The sequence below is a fragment of the Lepidochelys olivacea genome (assembly GCF_965140295.1).
Source record: "Lepidochelys olivacea isolate rLepOli2 genome assembly, chromosome: 14".
NCBI lineage: Eukaryota > Metazoa > Chordata > Testudines > Cheloniidae > Lepidochelys > Lepidochelys olivacea.
In genome coordinates this window covers 9,200,903-9,223,596 of record NC_140424.1, presented here as the reverse complement: position 1 = coordinate 9,223,596, position 22,694 = coordinate 9,200,903, and the positions used below count along the sequence as shown (strand labels likewise).

The 22,694-nt window shown below is 48.2% G+C and overlaps 1 protein-coding gene across 2 annotated transcripts in view; it reads left to right on the top strand.

The window, feature by feature from the left end:
• The first annotated feature begins 475 nt into the window (after positions 1-475).
• The window catches only part of RHBDL3 (rhomboid like 3), a 128,153-nt gene continuing 105,934 nt past the window's right edge, over positions 476-22,694 (top strand). Inside the window, exons 1-2 of one of the 2 annotated variants that reach the window (XM_084648195.1) lie at positions 476-973; positions 6,218-6,241. In XM_084648195.1, the coding sequence (XP_084504321.1) occupies positions 854-973; positions 6,218-6,241 (144 nt within the window). In that variant the 5' untranslated portion in view covers positions 476-853. The remainder of the gene's footprint in view (positions 974-6,217; positions 6,242-22,694) is intronic. The other variant, XM_084648196.1, reaches the window with a different exon arrangement.

The window sequence follows — 22,694 nt, the reverse complement described above, 5'->3', positions numbered from 1 at the left end:
TCTGGAGGGTTGGCGGGGGGTGAGCCCAGGGCTGGGGGGGGGGGAAGGGGGTTGTCGTGGGGCTGGGAGCCTGGGGTAGTTTTAGGGCGGGGTCAGGACCCCCAGGACCTGGTCCTACCTGGCGCTGCGCCGGCCGCGCGGCTCTGGGCTCCCACGTGCACTTTGCCGCCCGCCCGCCCGGCCGCGATCCCTGGCGCTTGGCTGCAAAAACTTGTCTCTCCCGCGACTTGCCCGCCGGGCCGGGAGACCGCGCCGCGCCCTTGTCGCAGCCTCCCTCCCCCGCGCGCCCGGAGCCGCCGCCGCCCCCCTCCCCCCCGGCTCTTTGAACGCCCTGCTCCCTGATTTGCAATTCTGGGCTCTGCCTCCCCAGGCTCCGGAGGAGGCGCCGCTCCCCCCCCCTCTCCCCCCCGAAAGCGGAGGAGGAGATCGCCGCCCGGCCGAGCCGGCTCCGCGGCCACGGCGCAGCTGGCTCCCCGCGTGGCGCGCAGGTGCTGGCTCCGGGCGGCGAGGGCTCCGGGCGGCCGGCTGGCCATGACCGGCGGGCCCTATGCGGAGTGCGGGGCGCCGGGCAGGACCGCGGGCGCGGCGGCGGGGTTCCCAGGGGGCCAAGTCTTTCCCGACGGAGCCGGCGGGGGGCACCTGCCCGGTCCGGAGCCGCAGCAGACGGGCAGCAGCCGCTGGCACCGGCATGTCTGCGGGACGGCTCCTGCCTGCGCGCCCGGGAGGCTCCCTGCCAGGATCGCCCCGGCTGCAGGAGCCCTGACGGGGGAGGCGAAGCTCGGCCCGGTTTGAAAGTTTGCCAGGCACCCGCTAGTTTTAATTGCTGTAAAGATCCGCGGGGCTGTTTCCAAGCATGGGAGACAGGCGGCCGGAGGCTCGCGCCAGCTCTTCCCCTGCCGTGGCTGCCAGCTCCGAAGCAGAAGAAATAGAGGTTTTGGAGTCGGAGGATGTCTTGCCTATGGCCACAGAGGATGTAAGTTTCATTTGCTTCCCCCCCCCCCGCCCCCCTTAGCGGTTTTAATCGGATCAAGCTATTTATAACTGAACTTCAGCAAGAATAGAGCCCCCCGCCTCTCCCAAACCCCTTTTGAATTGCCCCCCACTCTCCATATCCCTTAGCCACATAAGCCACCGGTGAAATCAAGGGGCAGAAGAGCATTTCCAATGACTTTCTGCCTCGAGCCAAATCTTTCCCCAACAAATAAAGCTGGGAAGGGGGGATTTCTAGGGTGATATTTCTGTGGTGCCAGCAGCAAGCTGGCTGCTTCACAGATGTGTGAGGACATGGTCTCTGCCCCTAAACGCTTATAATCTACATACATTGAGACCGGGAATCCAAAGGGGGCTGAGCTGTAGCTCACGAAAGCTTATGCTCAGATACATTTGTTAATCTTTAAGGTGCCACAAACACTCCTTTTCTTTTTGTGGATACAGACTAACAGGGCTTCTGCTCTGAAATCAGCTCCCATTGACTTTCAGCAGGAGCCCTGTAGTTAACTCCACTTTGGTTCCCTTGAAAATCCCCATTTTAGGCTTTTTTTCATCTTAAAATCCTTTACAAACATTCGTCTCTTCTGTTACCATGCTTACTTTATACTGTGCATTTTTGCCACCTAGAATCCAACAGAAGTTAAGTGTTGGTGGGTTTACTTAAACCCACAGCTATCATAAATATTTTCTGCCACTCCAAGGTTGTTTGTGCTTCAAGAATATTATCAAGGGCCTTGTCCCTACAATAATTTTTGGAGAACTTTATAACAAGCGCCACATGGTCCATGTTCAAGGTGTGTGATCTGATGTTCTTTCATTTTCACTGTGTGCACACGCTGCCTTAGATTTCAACCTGAGTCCTGGTAAGCAGCCTAATTTAGTTGTAAACCTTAATCTCTAAAGATTCTTAAACAGCGAACTTCTTATTTACCAAGAGCAGCATCTCTGTGTTTATAAGTCTGAGAACCCATCTCTCCCCCTTCCCTTCAATGGTTCAGAAGAAGATTTAGGGATCCTGTAGCTCTCTTAACCCATGGATAGTAAAAGATTAATCACTACATGATGACGATTGCATTCATACTGGGGAAAGTATGCAGCCAGCTAAGCACCTACAGAGCTGTTCGTTTCTCTGACCGAGGTGTTCCACTGATGGTGCTACAGTTAGGCTTCTAATTATCCTGTTTCTGATGCAAAAACCAACTGGTCAAATTGAGGGGGCTGATATGCCATCGGTGCTTGAGTAACTCTCATTAGCATCAATGGGAGGAAGATTAGCAGACCCTTTCGAAATGTCTGAAGCATTAAGCAGCAGTACAGAGAAGTGCTGGAGGAAAAAACCATATATTTCCCAGGAGCCTTTCATATCTCCATTGGAACCCCCTAGACCAGGCGTGGGCAAGCTATGGCGCCGGATTCGGCCCATCAGGGCTTTGGATCCTGCCCATGGGATTGCCGCCCCTGTGGCATGGTGGGCCCCGTGCCGCTCCTGGAAGCGGCTGACACCACATCCCTGTGGCCCTGCGGGTGGGGGACAGAGGGCTCCGCATGCTACCCTCACTTGTGGGTACCTCCCCCCGCAGCTCCAATTGGCTGGGAACAGGGAACCCTGCACCCCTGCCCTGAGCCCCCTCCTGCACCCTGAACCCCTCCTGCTCCCCAGCTCCCTGCCCTCAGCCCCCTGCCACACCCTATACCCCTGCCCTGAACCCCCTCCTGCATTCCACACCCTCTCCTGCACCCCAACCCCCTTTTCTGAGCCCCCTTGTACACCCCCGCACCCCTCCTTTGCCCCAAACCCTTGCCCTGAGCCACTTCCTCCACACCCCTTCCCACACCCCTGCCCCAGCCCTACATTCATGGCCCTGCATGCAATTTCCCCACCCAGATTTGGCCCTCGGCCCAAAAAGGTTGCCCACCCCTGCCCTAGACCCTTGTGAACTCTCCCTGCCTCCCCATCTTGCTGTGCATCCCCCAGCCTGTGAACAGTTAGTTTGTTTATTTATTAATGAAGCACAAGACACCTCAGTCTACCCATTTAGCTTTGATGACCCATGTTGACCTGTGGAGTGCGGGACCTGGTACTGGAATTCCAACCCAAGTTTCCCGTATCCCAGTGCAGAATGCTGATACCGGGCTACCAAGTGGTCTTGATGCTTTGAATCTTCTAGAAGTAGAGATGGGCAGTGAAGTGTTGAAGTATTTGGAGAGCCTAAGATGAAAGCTGCTGTGTGAGGACCTGATCCAGTGCTGATAGTAATCCATGGAAAGACTCACATGGACTTCAATGGGTGCTGGATCAGGCCCTAAGGGCAAAGAGTCATATGTTATTTAGGTCTCAGTCTGCACTACCAATATCATGTATTCTATTTTTACAGTCCTGCTGTTTCTTGGCAGGTTATTGTCCCCATTTTCTCACCCCCTGCTCCAAGTGACTTGGGAGACACCAGTGCTCTCCACAGGCAGAATCTGATGCTCTTCATATGAACCCCTCAATGTAAATGCTGAATTGTTGTGTGGATTTTCCCTGTATAAAAGTGCTTTACAAACATTAATGGGCCAATCTTGCATTTTCCATGCACCAGATGAACATTCACTCCTTGTATGCTGAATTACTTAGCTGGGAGTTTTGGGTGCATGAGGAAATCGTGATCATGGCCAATCTAACCATTGCAATGTCTCTTAGGTAAGGTAGGCAAAGAATCTACCTAATGACAGATGGAGGAAGCTGAAGCAGAGAAGTATAATAATAATAATTAATACATTTATTTTCAAGTGCCCTCCACCAAGGCTTTTGGGGCATCAGCAAGAATGAAAATGAAATAACATTTATAAATACAAAACATATAAAATGACCACCCTGTATAGCTATAACATTCAAGGGGTGACTTGCCCAGGGTCACAGAGAGAAGTGACCAAATTCTGAATGTTTTCTGTCCTCATAGGTCCATCCTTCTAGAAGCACGTAGATACTGGTTTTGTACTGGATTTCTTTCCCAGAGGGTAATAAACCAGGTATTGTTAGCTGGGAGAACTGAGTTTGTTTCTGGGTTTTAGCACTATATGTGGTCAGCGGCGAATTCCCATGTGTAACATTACATGAGAGCTTGGATGGAGCATATATAATTAGGGCCCTAAGTCTCCCAACACTTATTTATACAGAATCATGTTTTTGGGGTCTCTTTGGTAAGTACTGTAGCTGCTTGGCTGGCCTTTAAGAAAGAGTGTTCTGGTTTCCTTACTGCTATGAAGAGAGAGAAGCAAGCAATGCCTTTGAGCTACTCCAGCCTGCTGTAGAATCCAGTCATTAATCCTGCAGTGTGCTCAGCAGCTTCACTATGGTTTTAATGTCAACAGATGTTGAAAGTGCTGAGAAATGGGCCAGAGTGGACTCTAGGAATGGGAGAGGAAGAATGTCCTCAAGGTAAAAGCACACAGCTGGGTGGGATCTGGATTGTAATCCTGGCACTGCCACTAACTTGCCGTGTGACCTTGGGCAAGTCACATAAAGCCCACTCCAGCTCCCGTAGAAATCATTCTGAGATCTTTCTATTGACTTCAGCTGGAGTTGGAGCAGACTTGTTGTGCCTCAGTTTCCCCATCAGTAAAATGGAGATAACATACACCAACCTGGAAGCCTGGTGGTGAGGCTTATTTTGCTGATGATGTAGAAGTGTCAGGAATCATTTATGTGCAATCTGTAAATAGAATGCTACAGAAGATGTTGTGACAGTCCCCCTCCCCCATGCGATCAGTCAGTGAATTTCAAGTTGGGACTAGGAGGCTGCAGGATACCCTCTGAAAATTAAAACCATTTTGTTAGGAGCATGCCCAAGGCCAAACTGGGATCTGATATTTCTCTCTCTCTTTTTTTTTTTTTTATTGGAAACTTGAGATACACTCACTGGCTTGTCTGCCAAGAACTGACACACAGTCGATTCTTATACAATGCTAATCACTTAAAAAAAAAAAAAAGGGGGGGGGGGAACATGTATACAAAGGAGGTTATGCTGCCACAGCCTTGGCTTCAAGGGAATGGCACCACTGTTGTCTTACAGCACTCGGAGTGACATTAAACAAAGCCAGGATTTAAAATATCGTAAAACATTAAAGCATTGGGCAGATTTACAGGGACAACTGGGAGTTTATACATGAATATCCACTCGAACAACAGCTTAACTAATTCCATGGAAATTCAGTGAATTAATATGTAAACCACGGTCTCTCCACTAGGTAGGCATACTAGGCAAAGCTCCAAAATTGACTGGAGGGAAATATTCCTTACTCAATAGTTAAGACTTTAACCAGAGCTCTACTCTGCATGTAACAGCAGATGCATTTTGCTTGTGTGAAATCTGGTGCTGATTATCTTTCTCAGCTTGCTTTCATAAGTAAGTGAGGGAGACACAAATCAGGAGTGTTGTGCTGGGGTAGCCAGCTGGCAAAATAGGCATGAGTGGACTTTCAAATACTATCCTGGGACTAATTCTTATAGGGACCCTAGAACTCGCTGGGTTACCGTGTCACCCTCACATTGCCACCTGGCAACTTCTTCCTTTTCACAATGCCCCATAGGAATGAGACGCTGTTATGTCAGGTTTGAAAGTCCTACTGGGGAGCTGTCTGTTGCTCAGGCTTCCTGTGTTCTGATGGATTGTGAGCCTGATGGGGAATGCGGTGGTGAGCGCTTTAGATCTGAGGTTTTGCAAAATGTAAAATGTAGCCAAGGATTGGCTCGTTTAGTGTTCCCAAAGCACTTGAAAGCTACAACAGCTGTGTGCACCTAACTGTATGTAAATACGCACCTGACTCTGTATGTAGAGAGGGGATTCTCAGGTAACTCCTGCATGGTTCTCTTAATTGCACAGCTGATGTCACGGGGTTTACTGGGCAAACCCTTGGCACTTGACACCCCTGAAGCACTGCAGAGGCATTAAGCCTCACAACACCTCCCCTCTGCATGGAGATGCTAACATTATTATCCCCATTTTCCAGATCGGGTCACGAGGCACAGAGAAGGTATGACTAGCCCAACACCTCGCAGCGAGTTACTGTGAGAGGCAGGATTAGATGGCAGGAATTCCTGGCTCCCTATCCCATGCTTAGACCACTAGATCATTCCATTATTTGCCTGTTAAAGTATATTCCCAGAATGAATTGCATTCTAGTATAATTGCTTATACCTTTTTTTCCTTTTTTCCTCCTTTATGCATTGCCTCTTACCTATCAGCACTGGAAAGCTCTGTTTGATCAGGTATGTGAACAATTCCTATATTTTATCATCCTGCTTTTGGTGAGGGAGCCTCTAACACTAGCTTGCTTTCCTGTGTGCGTTAGACTTTCCCCTCCGCGCTGTGCTGCGTACATTCTCAGACGAGGGCTTTAATGGGTGGCCCATGTGAAACGAGTTTCGCCTCGATCCAGACCCCAGCGCGTTGGCGTCTGCCTCATAGGCACCACCACTGCAGTTACCTGCCCCCCATCCCCATAGGCAGTGCCATTAGCGCAGCCAAGGGTTTGAATGGGCCCTGGAGACTGAATTACCCGGCCATCCATAGAGGTGATCTCCCCCAGGTCAGAGCTGAGGGTGTGTGTGTGTGCGTGCGTGCGTGCGTGCACGCCTGCATTGCTAGCAATTGTGCTGCACCTGTTCTCGGGCTAGGAGACCTTACTTTCCAAGGCTGTCAATCCAGCACCTTCCTAATGATTGCTACATTCTTTGGGCTAGATCCTCGGCTGGTAAATTGACTTCAATGGAGCTCCTTCAGTTTCTGCCAGCAGAGAACCTGCTCCTTTAATTTTAAAAGTAAAAAAAAACCAAAAAACACGTGCATCTGTTTCCACAGTGAAATCCATAATTTTGTCAACTAAATGTATAGGAACCAAATCCTCAGCTGGTGTAAACTGGTGTAGCTCCACTGATGTAGATGCTAGTTTTATCATCTAAAATTATAATCCACACTCCAGATTATCAATTTGGAGCGTGGATTATAATTTTAGACGCTATAACTAGTATGCTTGCTTTGTGGCATTCCTTCCATCTAGCACCATGAAATGCTAAGTAGATTTTTTTAGGGTTACCTCCTTGACTTGCTTCTAAACTGAAGCACTGTGTAAATGAAATTGTAAACTATGGCTCTTAATGCCATAGACTTGTGTGTGTGACTATCACCTTGTGTAAGGGAGCGGTTCCTCTTACATTGGCATCATTCTAGCAGCACTAAAGTTCTGATGAGATTTCTCCACTGCTTTATGAGGCAATAACCCTGATCCTGAATGTGAATAAACTACAAAACCAAAGGCTGTGGTACAGTCTCCTCAGAGGGATGCCCTTGTGGCCAGAGGTGTCCGGTTATCATTCAGTAAATATTCTGGCTGCTAGCCATGACGAGTGTCCATTTATAACCCACTAAGCCATGCTCTATTATTAATCCATAAATCTAGGTTGAGTAGCATTTGTCCGTGTGCTGCACCATAGCCAGCTGGTGATGGGAGGCGTAGTAACTAGATTATTGAAATGGTCAATCATATTTAAATCTCTGTAGTATGTTTTAATTTGTTAGCGTTCTATGTATTAACATGGATTGCTCCCATTCAGAAGGCCGGGGTTGTAATAGGAATCAGTTGTTAGTTGCGCTTGAATGTTTGTTTCAACCATTCTGAATTCTTCTCTGTTTCAAAATTTTGTTTTACTTTGGGGCAGATCCTGCAAGCTCCCTGACGCCGCACTGAAGTCCTTGAATCCTTGCAGGATGGGGCTTTTGGCTTGTAGCTGACTTGGGCTCAGAGAAGAATCGGCAGGGTCTAAGTGGGTGCAGAGATCTTGACTGAACAGCAGAAGTGTCATGTTTTAAAAATGGCTTGATGGCAGTTGGATTTGTGGTACATTTCCCTAATGACAAGGCAAACAGACTGTAAATCAAAATCTCTCATAATTAGCCACATTTGAATTAGGGCTGCAATTGAAATTTAAGCCCTGTCAATAAGGCTTTATTATCAAAGAGAATGCAACCCACGAAAAACCAGTCCCAAGTTCTGAGTAAATCAATACAGCCTTTGTTGCCTGTGGGCAAAAGCAAAAAGCAGACGTCTTCCTTCAGCATTATATCAGTAAGACAGAAAACCCATTAGCTTAGCAATGAATAGTGAGATGCTGTTTGTCATGAAACACATTCCCCGTATCCAGAAATTCACTGCACCAAGAAAGGAGTGTGTTTTGTTTAATGCCAACTGGAATCTGTGTGAAACATGAGGTCAATATAAGGGATTTCTGCGGCACTGGCTAGAGAACACAGATGCACTGAAACATGCAGCTCTGCTGTAAAGTGCTAAACCCAATTCCTTCTGTGTGTTTGCCTGGAGGGCAAAACAGGTGCCCAAGGATTTTGTGTGCATTAACATAAAGGGAGGACCAGTCTTCCTGGAAGTCCTGTGCTGTTACCGCTCTGATACTTGGCTCATAGTATTACCGTCCTTACTCCCTGTCAGCTGAACCATGCAGGTCTCTCCCGTCAGTCTTGTGGTGAAAGAGAACAGCTGGGGAGGAGGAGAGCAGGTGAAAGCCCTGGAGAGTGAGTGTGGGAGCCCTTGAGAATTCACAGGCTGTAATCCAGGCTCTGGCTGCTAGGGCGATGGAACTACCGTGAGGATAAATGTGGTGATTAGAGCTGGTTGGAAGATGATTGCTCTCCCTCCCCCAAGAATTTTTGATAAAATATTTTTCATTTTTATTGAAAAAAAGGTCTTTTAAATTTGGGAGTTTCCCTGGGATAACTGGACATTTCTCAGTTTAAAAGTACAAAATTTGGGGGTTGGCTTTTTTTTTTTTTTGTAAAACACCCAAACATGAAAACAGAAACTTTTTGGCAAAAATTTCCATTTAATCAGAAACCATTTGTGTTAAATATAAGATCTATATGTTTGTTTGGATGGAAAATGTGCAACTGGCTCTGGCTGGTCTCGCTGATCACTGCCAGTGATCCACACCGCCCCCTGCAGAAGGGTGAATTGCACCCTAGGCAGCCAGTCTGAAAATCCTGGAGATGAGAGTTGTGCAATTTCTGTTTTAAACAAGTAAAATAAATAAAGCCTGGAGAACAGGTGGGTTCAGAACTGCCTGCTCTTCTGTGAGGTTTTAATATACCATGCCCAGGGCGAAATCCTGGGCTTATTGAAACCAATGGCAAAACTTCCCTGGACTTCAGTGGGGCTGAGCAAACAGACAGATTTTCAGTGTTGCAGCTCCTATTCAACAGAATACATCTGTGGTGCATTTTCATTTTGGGGCCATGGCCCTTAGCCAGTAGTAACTCATTGGTTACTTTTATATGGATTTGTACATTTATTTATTGTGCTCTTAAACGCCCCCGACCACGCACACTTTAGCTCTGCATCTGCCACTTCCCATGGGGCTCAGGCCGTGTTTGAACATTTCACACATTTGTTTCCATTTAAAATCCTAACTCTGAGCAAAGCAAGGGCTGCTCTTTTCCTCCCTAAAATCTCTTGCTTTTCATTTGGAGAGGACTCATTTCTTGCTAACCGTTGAGATGGATTACATTGCAGGTGGGGCAGAGAGACAGCTTTTGGGGGGCAGGTCTTGGCAGCATGAAGGCAAATGTGGCCATTGTCTTTTGCCTTGCATAAATAACACCCTGGTTAATTCTCTCTCTCACAGAAAGAGGGAAAGGGTGTTTCCCAATTCCCATGTGGAGGCAGCTTTGCCTGGTGGTTAAATTAGAAGACTGTGAGTCAGGACTCCTGGGTTCTATCCCCAGCTTTGCCACAGACTTATTCTGAGGCCTTGGGCAAATTACTCAACTTTTCTGTGCTCCAATTATCCCCATTTCGGGGATGAGTGAAACTTAATCGCTGTGATAAAGTGCTTTGAAATCTTCTGATGAAAGTGGGCTATAGAAATGTGCAATGTTTATTGTCACAACAGACCCACGTTTATGCTGTTCCCCTAGCGGGGAGGGTGTGGGTTTTTCAGCAGCTCATTGATCAGGTTCCAAAAGCTGGAGTAATTTTGTCCTGGCCTCCGTGTCTAAGCTGCCAAGGATCGGTTCATGGGATGGGTTCCCGTGTCTAAGTACCCACCTCCCCCTCCCCACACCTTGGTCAGTGTCTGTGGGTGACAGCAGGGTATTTGCTTTAAATAGACAGCCTTTCCTACCCCATCACTTTGGTTCATCTGCCTTTGAGTCTGGACTGCATTTTTGTTGCAGCTGTCTGAGAAGGCATGGATTCTTCCGTGAAATTTCGATGTGGGTGTGATGGTATCAGAGAAAAAGAGTTTACTGAGAATCTCAGGAGATGTGTGGGCAGCTAATGGGAAGCTGGAGCTCAGTAAGAACTCTGCAGACATACCACAGATCAGATGATGCATTCTTGTCAGTGCTAGGGAAAGTTAAATTGATGACAATAGTGTTAGGAACAGATGCAGCTGAGCCCAGTTTGCTGCCATTTCAGAGCCATGGTTAAAAGCTGCTTGCAGTGAAGTCCTTGCTGTTTGCCTTATGAGAAGGAATAGGTTGCTTTCTTGGAAAGGGCCATTTCCCTGCAGTTGTGGAGATGCAAACACAACAGTCCTGTGCTAGTGCATGAGAAAAAGGACTACAGCCTGAAAGTGAAAGTGACTAGGCTAGCTTTGATGAGTGCAATGCAAAAACCAACCGCATAGACAAGGGAAAGTCAATGAGACTTTTAAGTCCTTTTGGCTATAGGCCTGGATCCTGAATGATTGAAGGTGAAAAGTACTTTGCAGAATTGGGCCCACTGATCAAAGTTGGTGGTAACTCGGGCAAAGAGTTATTTTTCAAGTAAATTATCTTTATTTTAACAGTGACCCCTTTCTCAGTGTAGCCTTTAACACAGTTAACACTATCTATTTCCCATGCTATAGAGTGATTCCAGTTTGTTCATGTGGACACTATTGAGTTAAAAATCGCACTTTAGTATGAATTATTTTCTCCTACTCTTGTTCTAGGAAACGTCTACTGGCTGTGTTTAGCAAAACCAGCAAGATAGCTTAATTTGAGGTATTGGCCATGCATGGCCAATTTTTCCGTTTGCCCTGTAAAATCACTTCTTTCCCCTTCTTTATGTGGGTTTTACACAAGGCAACAGGGATGGGGAAGAAAAAAATGGTGGTTATCAAACTGCAGAAACTGACGAGGGGCTCAAGGAGATGCAGAATATTTTCTAAAACTACTTTTAACTCCTTTAAAACGTTGGCTAGATGTCAAATTGTTGCTGTCCCTTTAACACTAAACATATTTTGGCCAATCCTAATTGTAACAACTGTCCCTATTAAGTGCAGTGTGTCAACAAGCAGAACCTTGTGGGATATAATATAAACTACGAAACACCCCTGGGTGGAGGGGGGCAGGGTATGTATATATATATATTTTTTAATGTGGACTAAGGATCTGATCCAAAGCCTAGTGGTGTCAATGGATGACTCTTGCTGATATCAAGGGGCTGTGGATCAGCCCCAAAAAGCAGGGTCTAGCTTTGTCTGTCCAGATCGGAGCTAGAGGATTTTTCCTCTTTCCCGACCAAGATTGGGCTTGTAAAAGGGGGAAAGAAACTTAAAAGCTGGGAGAGCTCATTTGATACCGCACAGAGGGGGCTCTGCATCTGTCCCATACCCTGAAGTCTAATCTCATTTACAGTTGTCAGTGTGGCCTGTTGGAGGAGATGAAAGGGAGAAGACAAGGAGGCAGAATATATTAGTCTCGAGCAGAGGGCGCTAAGAGCACCTGCCCCTGCCCCATTACCTTGAGATGGGGGCAACGATGGCAGCTGGACATGTGTCATCTGCTGCTCTTTGAGGCACGCTGTCCATGGAACACACGATTAATGAGTCAAGGGAGGGTCTATTGTAAGCCACAAAGACTCGGGGCTTAAGTAGGGCTCTCAATCCTCTTTCTTCCTGCAATCGCCATCACTTTACATTTCTCAAGTGGAGTAGGGGGGCACAGCCAGCCGCTGTCTGAGACCACAAAGCCTCCCTTTCGCCTCCCTCCCCAAACTGCTGCTGACCTTTGTCACGCAGCATTAACCTTTTGACTCTGCCGTTTTGGGCTTCGGGTTGGAAAAAATCAATGGAAATTAATTGCACTGTGTGTTTTGTTTTTTTTTTAAGAGAGAATGTGTTGGGAGGTTGGGCAGTGGTGTGTTGTCGTTTTTCTTGAATGATGGGAAGTTTCTTGTGTGCTGATACTATATGGATCCCTCTTTCTTATAATAATGATTCCATGGTGCCCTGCCATCTGAGGGTCTCCAAGTGCTTTGCAAACATTAAGCCTTTCAGTATTTATCATCGTCCCACTATGAAAGAAGGGAAACTGAGGCACAGAGCAGTCAAGACTTGCTCAAGATGGTGCAGCTGGTCACTAACAGAGCTCTAATCCCCTGCTTTAACCAGAAGGCCCTCTTTCATCTCCCTTGCAGGCCCAAGACTGCAATCATCAAAGAGGAGTGGGTAGGTGCCCAAGAGATGGGGAAATGCTACTCAGTGAGGTGGAAACAGATGCATTTAGTTGATCTTAAATGCCTCATGAGTCAGATTTTTGAAACCAGGTGAGCACTGCTGTGTGCACTCACATCAGGTGTTTGCCTTTAGATGGCCATCTGTCTATATAAGAACAGCCATACTGGGTCAGACCAATGGTCCACCTAGCCCAGTATCCTGTTCAACAGTGGCCAATGGCAGGTGCTTCAGAAGCAATGACCAGAACCGGTAATCATCAAGTGATCCATCCCCTGTCATCGAGTCCCAGCTTCTGGCAGTCAGAGGCTAGGGACACCCAGAGCATGCAGTTGTGTCCCTGACCATCTTAGTGTCCATTGATGTACCTATCCTCCATTAACTTCTCTAGTTCTTTTTTTTGAGCCTCGTTATAGTTTTGGCCTTCTCAACATCCCCTGGCTATGAGTTCCATAGGGTGACCTTTGTGTTGCGTGAAGAAATACTTCCTTTTGTTTGTTTGAAACCTGCTGCCTGTTAATTTCATCGGGTGCCCCCTGGTTCTTGTGTTCTGCGAAGGGGTAAATCACACTTCCTTAGTCACTTTCTCCACCCCATTCATGACTTTGTAGACCTCACTCATGTCCCCCTTAGTCCTTTCTTTTCCAGGCTGAGCAGTCCCAGTCTTTTTGATCTCTCCTCATACAGGAGCTGTTCTGTCCCCTTCATCATTTTTGTTGCTCTTCTCTGAACCTTTCCCAGTTCTAATGGTTTGGGGTCTTTTTGAGATGGGGTGTCCAGAACTGCATGCAGCATTCCAGGAGTGATCCAAGTATTCATGACAGGTTTCAGAGTAACAGCCGTGTTAGTCTGTATTCGCAAAAAGAAAAGGAGTACTTGTGGCACCTTAGAGACTAACCAATTTATTTGAGCATAAGCTTTCGTGAGTTACAGCTCACTTCATCGGATGCATACTGATGAAGTGAGCTGTAGCTCACGAAAGCTTATGCTCAAATAAATTGGTTAGTCTCTAAGGTGCCACAAGTACTCCTTTTCTTTTTCCAAGTATTCATATGGCCCTTATGCACGTGCCTTACAACACCCAGGGCAGGGCAATTCTCTCCATTGTACGAATGGGGCACTGAGGCACAGAGAGAGCAAGTGACATGGTTAAGGTCACCCATGAGATCTGTGCTGCAGCAAGGAACTGAACCCAGGCCCCTGAAGTCCACGGCTACCACGTGAACCCCTGGACCATCCTGTCTCACAGGTCACTTACTCATGCAATACCTGGCTGGTGTTTGTTCTTTGGTTGTATGTACACGTGATTTAGGCAGCCAAAGAAGTCTATCTGTGCAAGTTAATTTGCCTAGCTTTGAAAATCTGTCCTAACGTGCTGTCTTTCTTTAGATGGATCCCTGTGGTGAGAATCACATACACTAGAATGAATATTACTTTGTTTGCACCTCAGTATTTCAGTGCTTGTCTGTGTGTGTGTGCCACAAAATTTACCTGCAGATTATTAGTATCTTCTTACCACATGCAGTGCAAACAATAAGAGTAACAACTACCCTAGAGAAGGGAATATCTCCCTCTTCCCCCCCCCCCCGGCAACATTTGCAACCAGTAAATCAGCAGCAGGCCATCAAGTCTGATGTTGTGATCCTCAAATGTTGTTTCTGTGACTACTGCTCCCCTGCTGATATCACATAAACAACACAAATAGTTATTAATAAGCCTATCCCACCTTGTCACATGCCTGTCCTCTGCTAGGACGCCCTCGGGGGTCAGCCCAAACTCACGGAGCAGGGCCTGTTTGAACAGTTCATAGTCCCCTGCCTCCGGCCCTGTCATCTGGCTGTACACCTCCACGGCTTTGGGGTCCAGTAAGGGGGTAAGAAACTGGAGCCTGTCTGCAGGGTCAACCCTGTGCATCTCGCAGGCATTCTCAAAGGCCGTCAGGAAGCTATCTATGTCCTCCCCCTCCTTCCGCTGAGCCAGGAAGCACTTATCAAAGTTCCTTGCAGTCTTGGGTCCCCCCTCACTCACCACAGCCGGGGCCCCACTGCTCCTCAGCCTGGCCAGCTCCAGTTCATGCTGTCTTTGTTTCTCCTTCTCCTGACGCTCCCTCTCCTTCTCCTCCTGCTCATGTTGACGTTGTTTCTCCTCATGTTGACGCTGTTTTTCATGATCCTCTAGCTCCCTCATTTTCATCTCCCTCTCCCATTCCAGCCGCATCCGCTCCAGGGATGGGGAGCTCCGCCGGGAGGATCCCCTGCTGGCTGCCGGGGTCAGGGTGCCCTCGGTATTCGCTGGACTTCCCCCAAGCCCTCCCCCAGGCATAGGTAGGAAGGGTCTCGGGATGTCCTCGGCAGCAGTCTGACCCCTCCCAGCCCGGTCAGGCCCCAGGGCCCATGCTGCGTCTGCCGGGCGGCTTCCCTCAGGGACAGGAATCGGGTCATCCAAGCGATCCCTCTCCTCCAACTGGGCAATCAGCTGTTCTTTGGTGGACCTCCCGATGCGCAGCCCCCTCTGCCTGCACAGCTCCACCAGGTCGCTCTTAAGGCGTTTAGCGTACATCTCCCTGCTGGCCACTCGCAGGCTGGGCAGCTTCCCACGGTTTCCAGGAAAAGCCCTTAGTGTGCCAGTCCTTCTTGAGGTCACCACCTCTTTGCCAGGGTCGAGCTACAGACTCCTCCGCCCCTGGGACCGCTCGCTGCAATCCCCCGGGGGACCCTGTTACTGCAAAAGTCCTTCTCTCTGGTCACACATTCCCAGGGGTTAATCGCCCCCCGAAACCGTCTCTCTCTGAATCTTCAGCACGCCTGGTCCCTGTCAATTCCCCTTCGTTTTACTGTTCCCCAGTCACTTACTGCAGGAAGCGCCGTTCACGGGGTGCAGTACATCCCACCGCTGCCACCAGTTGTCACGGAGTGTGGGGGAGTCCAGGCCCTGCACCCCTCTTCCTGGGATCCACTGAGACTCTCAGCCAGCCAGTAAAACAGAAGGTTTATTGGACAACAGGGACACAGTCCACAACAGAGCTTGTGGGTACAACCAGGACCCCTCAATCACGTCCTTCTGGGGGAGCAGGGAGCTTAGACCCCAGCCCTGGGGTTCCCTGTGTTCCTCTCCCCAGCCCCAAACTGAAAACTAAACTCACCCAGCAGGTTCCCTGCTGCAGCCTCCGTCCATATTCCTGGGCAGAGGTGTCGCCTCCCCCTCCCCCTCCCCCTCCTGGCTCAGGTGACAGGCTCTCAGGTCTCCCATCCCCAGGGCACATTCCCAGGTCAACACTCCCCCCTCCCTGCTGAGTCACATCGTCACACTGCTCCCCTGCTGATATCACATAAACAACACAAATAGTTATTAATAAGCCTATCCCACCTTGTCACATGCCTGTCCTCTGCTAGGACGCCCCCTATCCCCTCCCATGCAGCTCAGCTGTCAGATTCCCTACTCCACTGGCCGTTCCATTTCCCATGGCTGGCTTCTCTTCCGCTAACTTCCCAACCGGCATTGCATCAGGCTGTTCAGTTGGTCATTGTTAGCCATAAATGCAAAGCCTGCTGGAAATAGAAGCCATCATCATGCTTTGGGACTGGGTACCCCAGTGGAGATGGGCTCTGGCGGGTGGGACTAGAGCAATGGATGCTTCTGACCATGACAGTGATTTTTACACTTTCTCACGCATGTGCGCGCGCTCTCTCTTTACAAGTCGCTGTGAATCGCTTCTGATATTTAAAGGGAAAAACCCAGGTGACAAATTTCCAACCAGACTTATTGGGCAGACTGGCTAAAAGCAGTGAAGCAGTGCAGGTTGTGGCAGGGCTGATTGGCTACAATGGGTTGATCGGTTCCCCTCTTCAAGCTAGGGTGAGTGTTTCTGATTCCTGCCCCTTGACCAAGGTTAAGAATCCTGCTCGTTCTCTCTGCCTATTCCCTTTCACTCGCTTGCCCCCCTCCCCACCAACGATGCCAGGACCAGTGGCTTTATTTTCCTTTTGGCTTGGCTGGCACCTTGGCAGGATCACCTGATGGGACCTCCATAGGGATATCTGGAGACTATAAAATGGCTTATGGGCTGCAGCTTGCCATCTTTGCCCGGACTCCAGTGGGAGTTTTGCCTGTGCGGAGACTGCATGTTCAAACGTTGCAGGCGCTTGCTATTTGATTTGGCCCAAATGTGTTAGGAAACTAATAAATATAATTAATAGACAGAAAAAATGCTAGAAGGATGAGTCCAGTCTTAAACAGCTGAGGCAAGTTTATTGTCAGCTTGATGCATCTCTGGATTTGTAAAAGCTTGAGGAAGTTTCTTTACAAAAATATATTTCTGTCCCCCCTTTCCACCTCTGAAATGTCTGGGAAACCAGATGCGATGGAAGTCAAATTGCACTCAAATGATTTTACCTCAGCGTTGCCAGTGTGATTTTCAGTGGCATACTTACTCTTCCATTTCAGTTTAATATGCTGAGTGGGTTTTTTTAGATGCACGCTTATTCTTGCTAATGCATTGTTTGGAACATCTCGCCCTGCATGTGAAAAACCAGTAAAGCAATATTAATGTTTAAGCTTGTGTGTGGTTTTTATCTTATCTTATTTTATTTTATTTTTTTCTTAAAGTCTTAGATGCAACATGGCCAAATACTGCTATGCAAATTGCCTATGTGCTTAGTCTCACTCCTCAGCACTCTGATATGATTGCAGGTTCTGTCTCTATAGGAACAGTGCCAGCTGGCTAGCTAGTCAAAACAACTTGGAGGTTTCTCTCATCCCCCCCCCCCCCCCCCAAATCATCACTTATGCTTGTCACATTTGAAAGGCTTCCAAAGTTACCTTTCAAGAAATCTGGTAGGCGAGCGCTTTCCCGTAGGTATGAAGGTCACACTGTGTTTCTATAGGGCTGTTGTTGCTAACCCACAAGTATATGTTTAGAAAATAAATGCAGCTGTGGGTGTGACACAAACTAACAAAATCCAGGAAATGCCTAGTTGAGGCTATGATCTGCTTCCAGCTCTTCACTCTGTCTAGCTTAGTGGCTGCACGCACTGGTCTGAAAACTTTTCAGTGTCTGATGTTGCCAGATCTCTTGAACTCAGAAGTGTGCAGAGCTCCTAAGCAGATGATTTGGTAGATGGCATTCTCTTCTCAGAGTCAGTCATTTAGCATAGTGCCGGGGGCACTCTGTGGATGTAGGTACCATTCTGGGGTGAGAGCAGGCCTCGGAGCGTTTGTGTTCGTGTAAATTCCAATGACATTTTTGCAAGAGTAGAGTCACTAAGCCTAGTGCCCTGGTCAAATTCCCAGCTGGCTAATTGTGTGCTGCTGAAAATGCTGCAGTTTCACCTGGAGAAGTTGGATCTCACTTCCCCTGTTGTGTGTGGCTTGGTTTTTCAAAGGCCCCAAGAGAGTTAGGCACCCAGCTCAGTGAGAGTTGAGTACCTAACTCCTTTAGGCCTCTCTGACAAGGCCAGCTTATGACACTGGTGTAGTGTGCGTGCTGTGTCCCACCCCAGAGGTAGCTGGGTGGCAGTGGTGGCTGGGCCATTCCCGAATGTGCCATCTGTAAAGCTCATGTCTTGGATGGGTGCTGTAGATGGTATATTTGAGCTCAAGTCCTTTTCAGCTGCTTCAGCCCAGCAGGGAGCACAGCTGCTGCCATCTGACCCAGGGGCTGTTGCCATATCATGCCAGTGATTTCTAATCAGGTCATTATGCAAAGGGATGTTCCGCTGGGCTGCCATCTTGCTGTGCCCCCTTGTCAGCTGCACTGGGGCCAATCCACAGAGGACCTGCTCTTGAATAATAGGCTACGCTTGTCAGGGTGACTACCTGACGCCATCCGTGTCACACAGTTTGCTTCTGAGTGGGTCCCCAATCGGAGTTCATCTTTCACTTAAAAAACAGAGATCCCTGGCAGGGTTGCTATGGGATCTGATTATAATTGGCGCTGTGCATATGCTGGGGCCTTACTCGGGGTCAAGGAACCATCAGATGAAGGAGTCTCACTCCAGCTTTTAATTCTCTCTTCCCTCCCAAACCCCAAAATAAACCCCTTGCATTGGTGAGATTTTTTTTCCCCGCCATTGCTTGGGAACAGCTGGTGACCAGAGTAATGATGGGTGAAACTGATGTTAAACAAGCCCAATCAATCTTCCCTGTAGAAACCATTCTTCACAGTCTCTGATACTTGACATACTGTATGTGGCGTCTGCTTTGGAACTTTTGGGAGGAGACAATCAAATGGCTTTTCCTCTGACTACCTAGATTATTTTTCCCCCAAGGGCCCGATGGCTATTGATAAATCCCTGGACCCAGGCCCTTCTTGGATAGCTCTTTCCCTAGGAGCTCTCCCCTCCCTGCTGTAATCCTTTAGTTATGCAGACGTGGCTGAGACTGAGGCCTGGTACGCGCTACAGAGTTAAGTCGACGTAAACTGCTTTATGTCGACATTGTAATGTCAATGTCTGCACTACGATGTTCCTCCCACTGATGTCACTTGCCTGCTATGTCGACTTAATTACTCCACCTCCATGAGAGGCTGGAGAGAGGCGTAATGTAGACACTACATTGCTTATGTTGACTTACCTGGCCTCCAGGAGCTGTCCCACAATGCCCATTGTGACCGCTCTGGTCGCTGTTTTCAACTCCGCTGCCCAGAGCAGTGGTTCTGGTGCGGAGCCAAAGACATGCCGCTTTTACAAGGTCCCTGCATGCGATCCTCTGCAAATGTACCTCTTGGTATGATCACAGAATATCATCTCCTCCCCTTTCCCCCTGTGCTTTGAATGGTGCAAGCCCTTCCCGAGACACCCTGCGCTAGAGTTGCAGTGGGAGAGCTGCTCGTGATGCACGGCTCTCTGGGTCAGTAAGTGCTGCTGCTGTGGGCGTGTGCCACCGACACAAGGAGCGTAGCGTAGACACGCGCAACTGAACGGATTCCTGCGGTGTCTGTGTGTCAACTTAAGGCGACATAATTTTGACATGCCCTGAGACTAACAGAGACCCTGGCCTCTGCAGCAAACTAGCTTCTGGCATCTGACTGTGATGAGGTGGCTAGCTGGGGATATCCTGAGGATGGACAGACAGACTGCTTGCTTCCAAGACAGAGACAACCATCTCAACCAAGGTGAAGAACGGGAAACATCATACAGACCATGCCGCTTAATCCTGCATGGTTCTGAGCACATTGATCTTTATTCAGCAAAGCACTTACGCACGTGCCTAAGTGGTTATATGGGACTATTCACCTACTTAAAGTTGGGCATGTGTTTTAAATACACTTTCCTGGATTGGCATCGTAGTGCTGGGGACCTTGCAGGACTGATCCCTCAAAGAAACAGGTGATCTGCTCTACCAACCAAAATATTGGAAACTAAATGTTTTATTTCTGCTGATTTCCTGCCAGCCTTTCACAGGAGCTTTCATTTAGGCCTACATTGGGAGCAGGAGCAATTGATGGATTATTTTTTTCCCCTGATTGCTTTGCTAGAGCCCATGTAATCTATAGACTGGGTTAATACCACAGCTTTCAGGAAAGGGTAGAAATCTCTGTTCAGCCTTGTTTGAGAGAGTCCTGGCTGGGATAACACAGTTCTGTTCTCCAGGTGGCATTGGAGTCTGAGGTAGGGGCACTAGCTTGGTTCTGATCTGGGTTTCTCCTGATTTCCTGGAGTGCAATCAGAGAGCAAATGCTAGAGGCAACAGCAAACCTCCTTGCTGGGTGAATCCTTTGGGAAGGGTTGTGGAATGTGTTGGGAATCCAGACATACACCTGGCTGGCTGGCATTTCTAGAGAGACTCTATATAAGGATATTGTCAGTTGACATATTTTTCCTTCATGGATCTTCCTCCTTCCTTTTCTGTAGTACTGATGCCTATTCCCCCAGCTACTCTCCCTCTGTGTTTCTGATAGTGGAGACAAAAGGTGATGATTGTCTGACTCCTTCATTCATGTACCAGTCATTTCAGCACTGGGAGCTGTCTGTTTTGTGGTACCTCAGAGTCAGCAGAGGGAGCTCACACATTGTTTTCGTGGGTCCTGCAAAAATGGTGGTTTTATTTCGGGCTTTTTTTTTTTTTTTTAATTGAATGGTCCACTCAGACAACCTGGCTTGGGAAGCGTTCCCTCCAGAGCAAAGCTGTCGCCTGTTCGCAGAGCAGGATGTGGGAGGCTATACTGACATTGCCTTTGCTGTACCAGTTTTGTTGATATACAGAGGATGCTGGTGTCCAGGGAAATCAGCCAGTTCTAGCTCTAAATTCACTGCTTAAAGAATGGGTTTTCTTTAAAGCCATTCATTTGCTTTGCCGTTTTCTGTATCCTGCTTGCCATTTTGGAGAATTATTTTGGGTTGCATTGAGCCAGATATATGGTGTGTGTGCATAATGGCTCTCATGTCTGTCAGCATGTTCCATGGTCTGGCATCTTACCCATATCGTCTGCCATAGAACCCCATTGCACTAAAGCGGCCAGGATAGGGTTGACTGGGTTACCGAGCGTATTATGGGATGGAGCCACACTCCACACACACCTTGTTTGAAGGTGGGAGTCCCCCTTCCCACTCCCCACCCCACCTCTTGTGATGCAATTGAACAAAGCAGCAAGTTCCCAGCCTGCAGTCCTGTGAGGAGACTTACTTTTGTTGCACTGAGCAGTTCCTTTACAAAATCCTTACCCCACAATGTTACCACTGGGGACCTTCAGAGGATTCGCTAACATCATGTGTATATGAGACAGCCTCTCATCCCGAAGGAACCTGCTGAAATACAGCTAAGTGAATTCCCTGGCGGATGCACTCCAACCAGGACAGCAACACAGGTACCTCTGAAGTTCTGTCTGCACGCACCACAGCTAATAACATGCTTGGTGAGAGCCCTTAGTTTACTTTCATATACTTCCTTTCACAGCATCTGTAGAGGAGTGTGTTAGGCAGACAGCCATTCCATCCCACCCTTTACAGCAGAGGGGTATGAGGCCCAGGATGCCAGAGCAAACTGCATCTCTTCCCCAAAGGTGCAATGGGCTGTTTGTACACACACATCTGATATGGGATATGTGTTAGGGCAGAGACAGTGACGCTGAGCTTTGCCTTAAGGTCATATTTATGGGTTCTTGATCAGCCGTGGTGTTAAGGCCATGTAATCTCTCCAGACGTGACAGCCATCAAGGAGAACTCCCCATGGGGAAGCATGTTTACAGTTGCCTCCCCAAAGGTTGGCATATGTATTTGAACCAAGCTGCATCCTTATCCTTTTGGGGCCCCCAGGGTTGAACTCTGGCTCTGTGCATCGATTTATAGGGCAATTTAGGATTGCTGTTGGTGACTGAGAAGAGCTGGAGTAGAAAGTAATTTGCTGGCTATTGATTTATGGGCCTGGTAAAGAGTCATGAAAAGTGCAGTGAGAATTCTCTGGGCCTTGCTTGGTTCCAGTTGACTAGCAGCTCCGGCCCGTTATTTGACCGGGTGGAGTAATAAAGCTGGGAAAACGAATTAACTTCCAGGCCTACTGAAAAACAAAGTACTCTGCTCTTGCAAGCAACTGTGAGTTTATGGGCTAATAAGCCTGCGTTAATGACAAAAAGTGTAGCCAGAACACACAAAGTATGTTCTCTTTGGCTACTTCTAAGGCCAAATGACATCTTGGAGAGCTCTGCCTCGCTGGAGATAGCTTGGAGTTCAAGGTCTATTGTTATACTTCATCCTTTTAATTATTCACCTCATTGAGGCTTTAAATGAAGCTACCCAGGAAGGTTCTTTGCAGCTTTAAACAGGCTACGTAATGTAAAGCAAACTTAACCCTGAGCTTTAATGATGCTCAATCTGCTGTGGAGGACACTGGGTCTGGAGTGCCATAAGTGCTCTGCTCTCCGTTTCTATCCACTGCACCAGCCCTTTCCCTCCCATGGTAATAGCAGGGGATGAATCGAGTGGGTGCGGGAGAGCACCTGTAGCTTCCCATGAAGTTAACGGGAGAACCAGGAGTTCAGTACCTCTTGGATTTGGCCCTACCACATCTTGGTGGTGATAAACGAAGTCAAGGGCGTGTTGTCTGTCTGTGGAGTGCCCCACTGCCCTGCTCCTGGCATTGTCTTTGCTCAGTGACGGTTGCTGGAATATTTGCCACTAGTGTCTGGAGAATCCCGCTTCACTCTTCCCTGGAGCGGTCCAGTGGGGACGGGAAAGGAGTTCAGTTCTCCCATTTGTTGTTCTTGAAATCTGAGTCATGA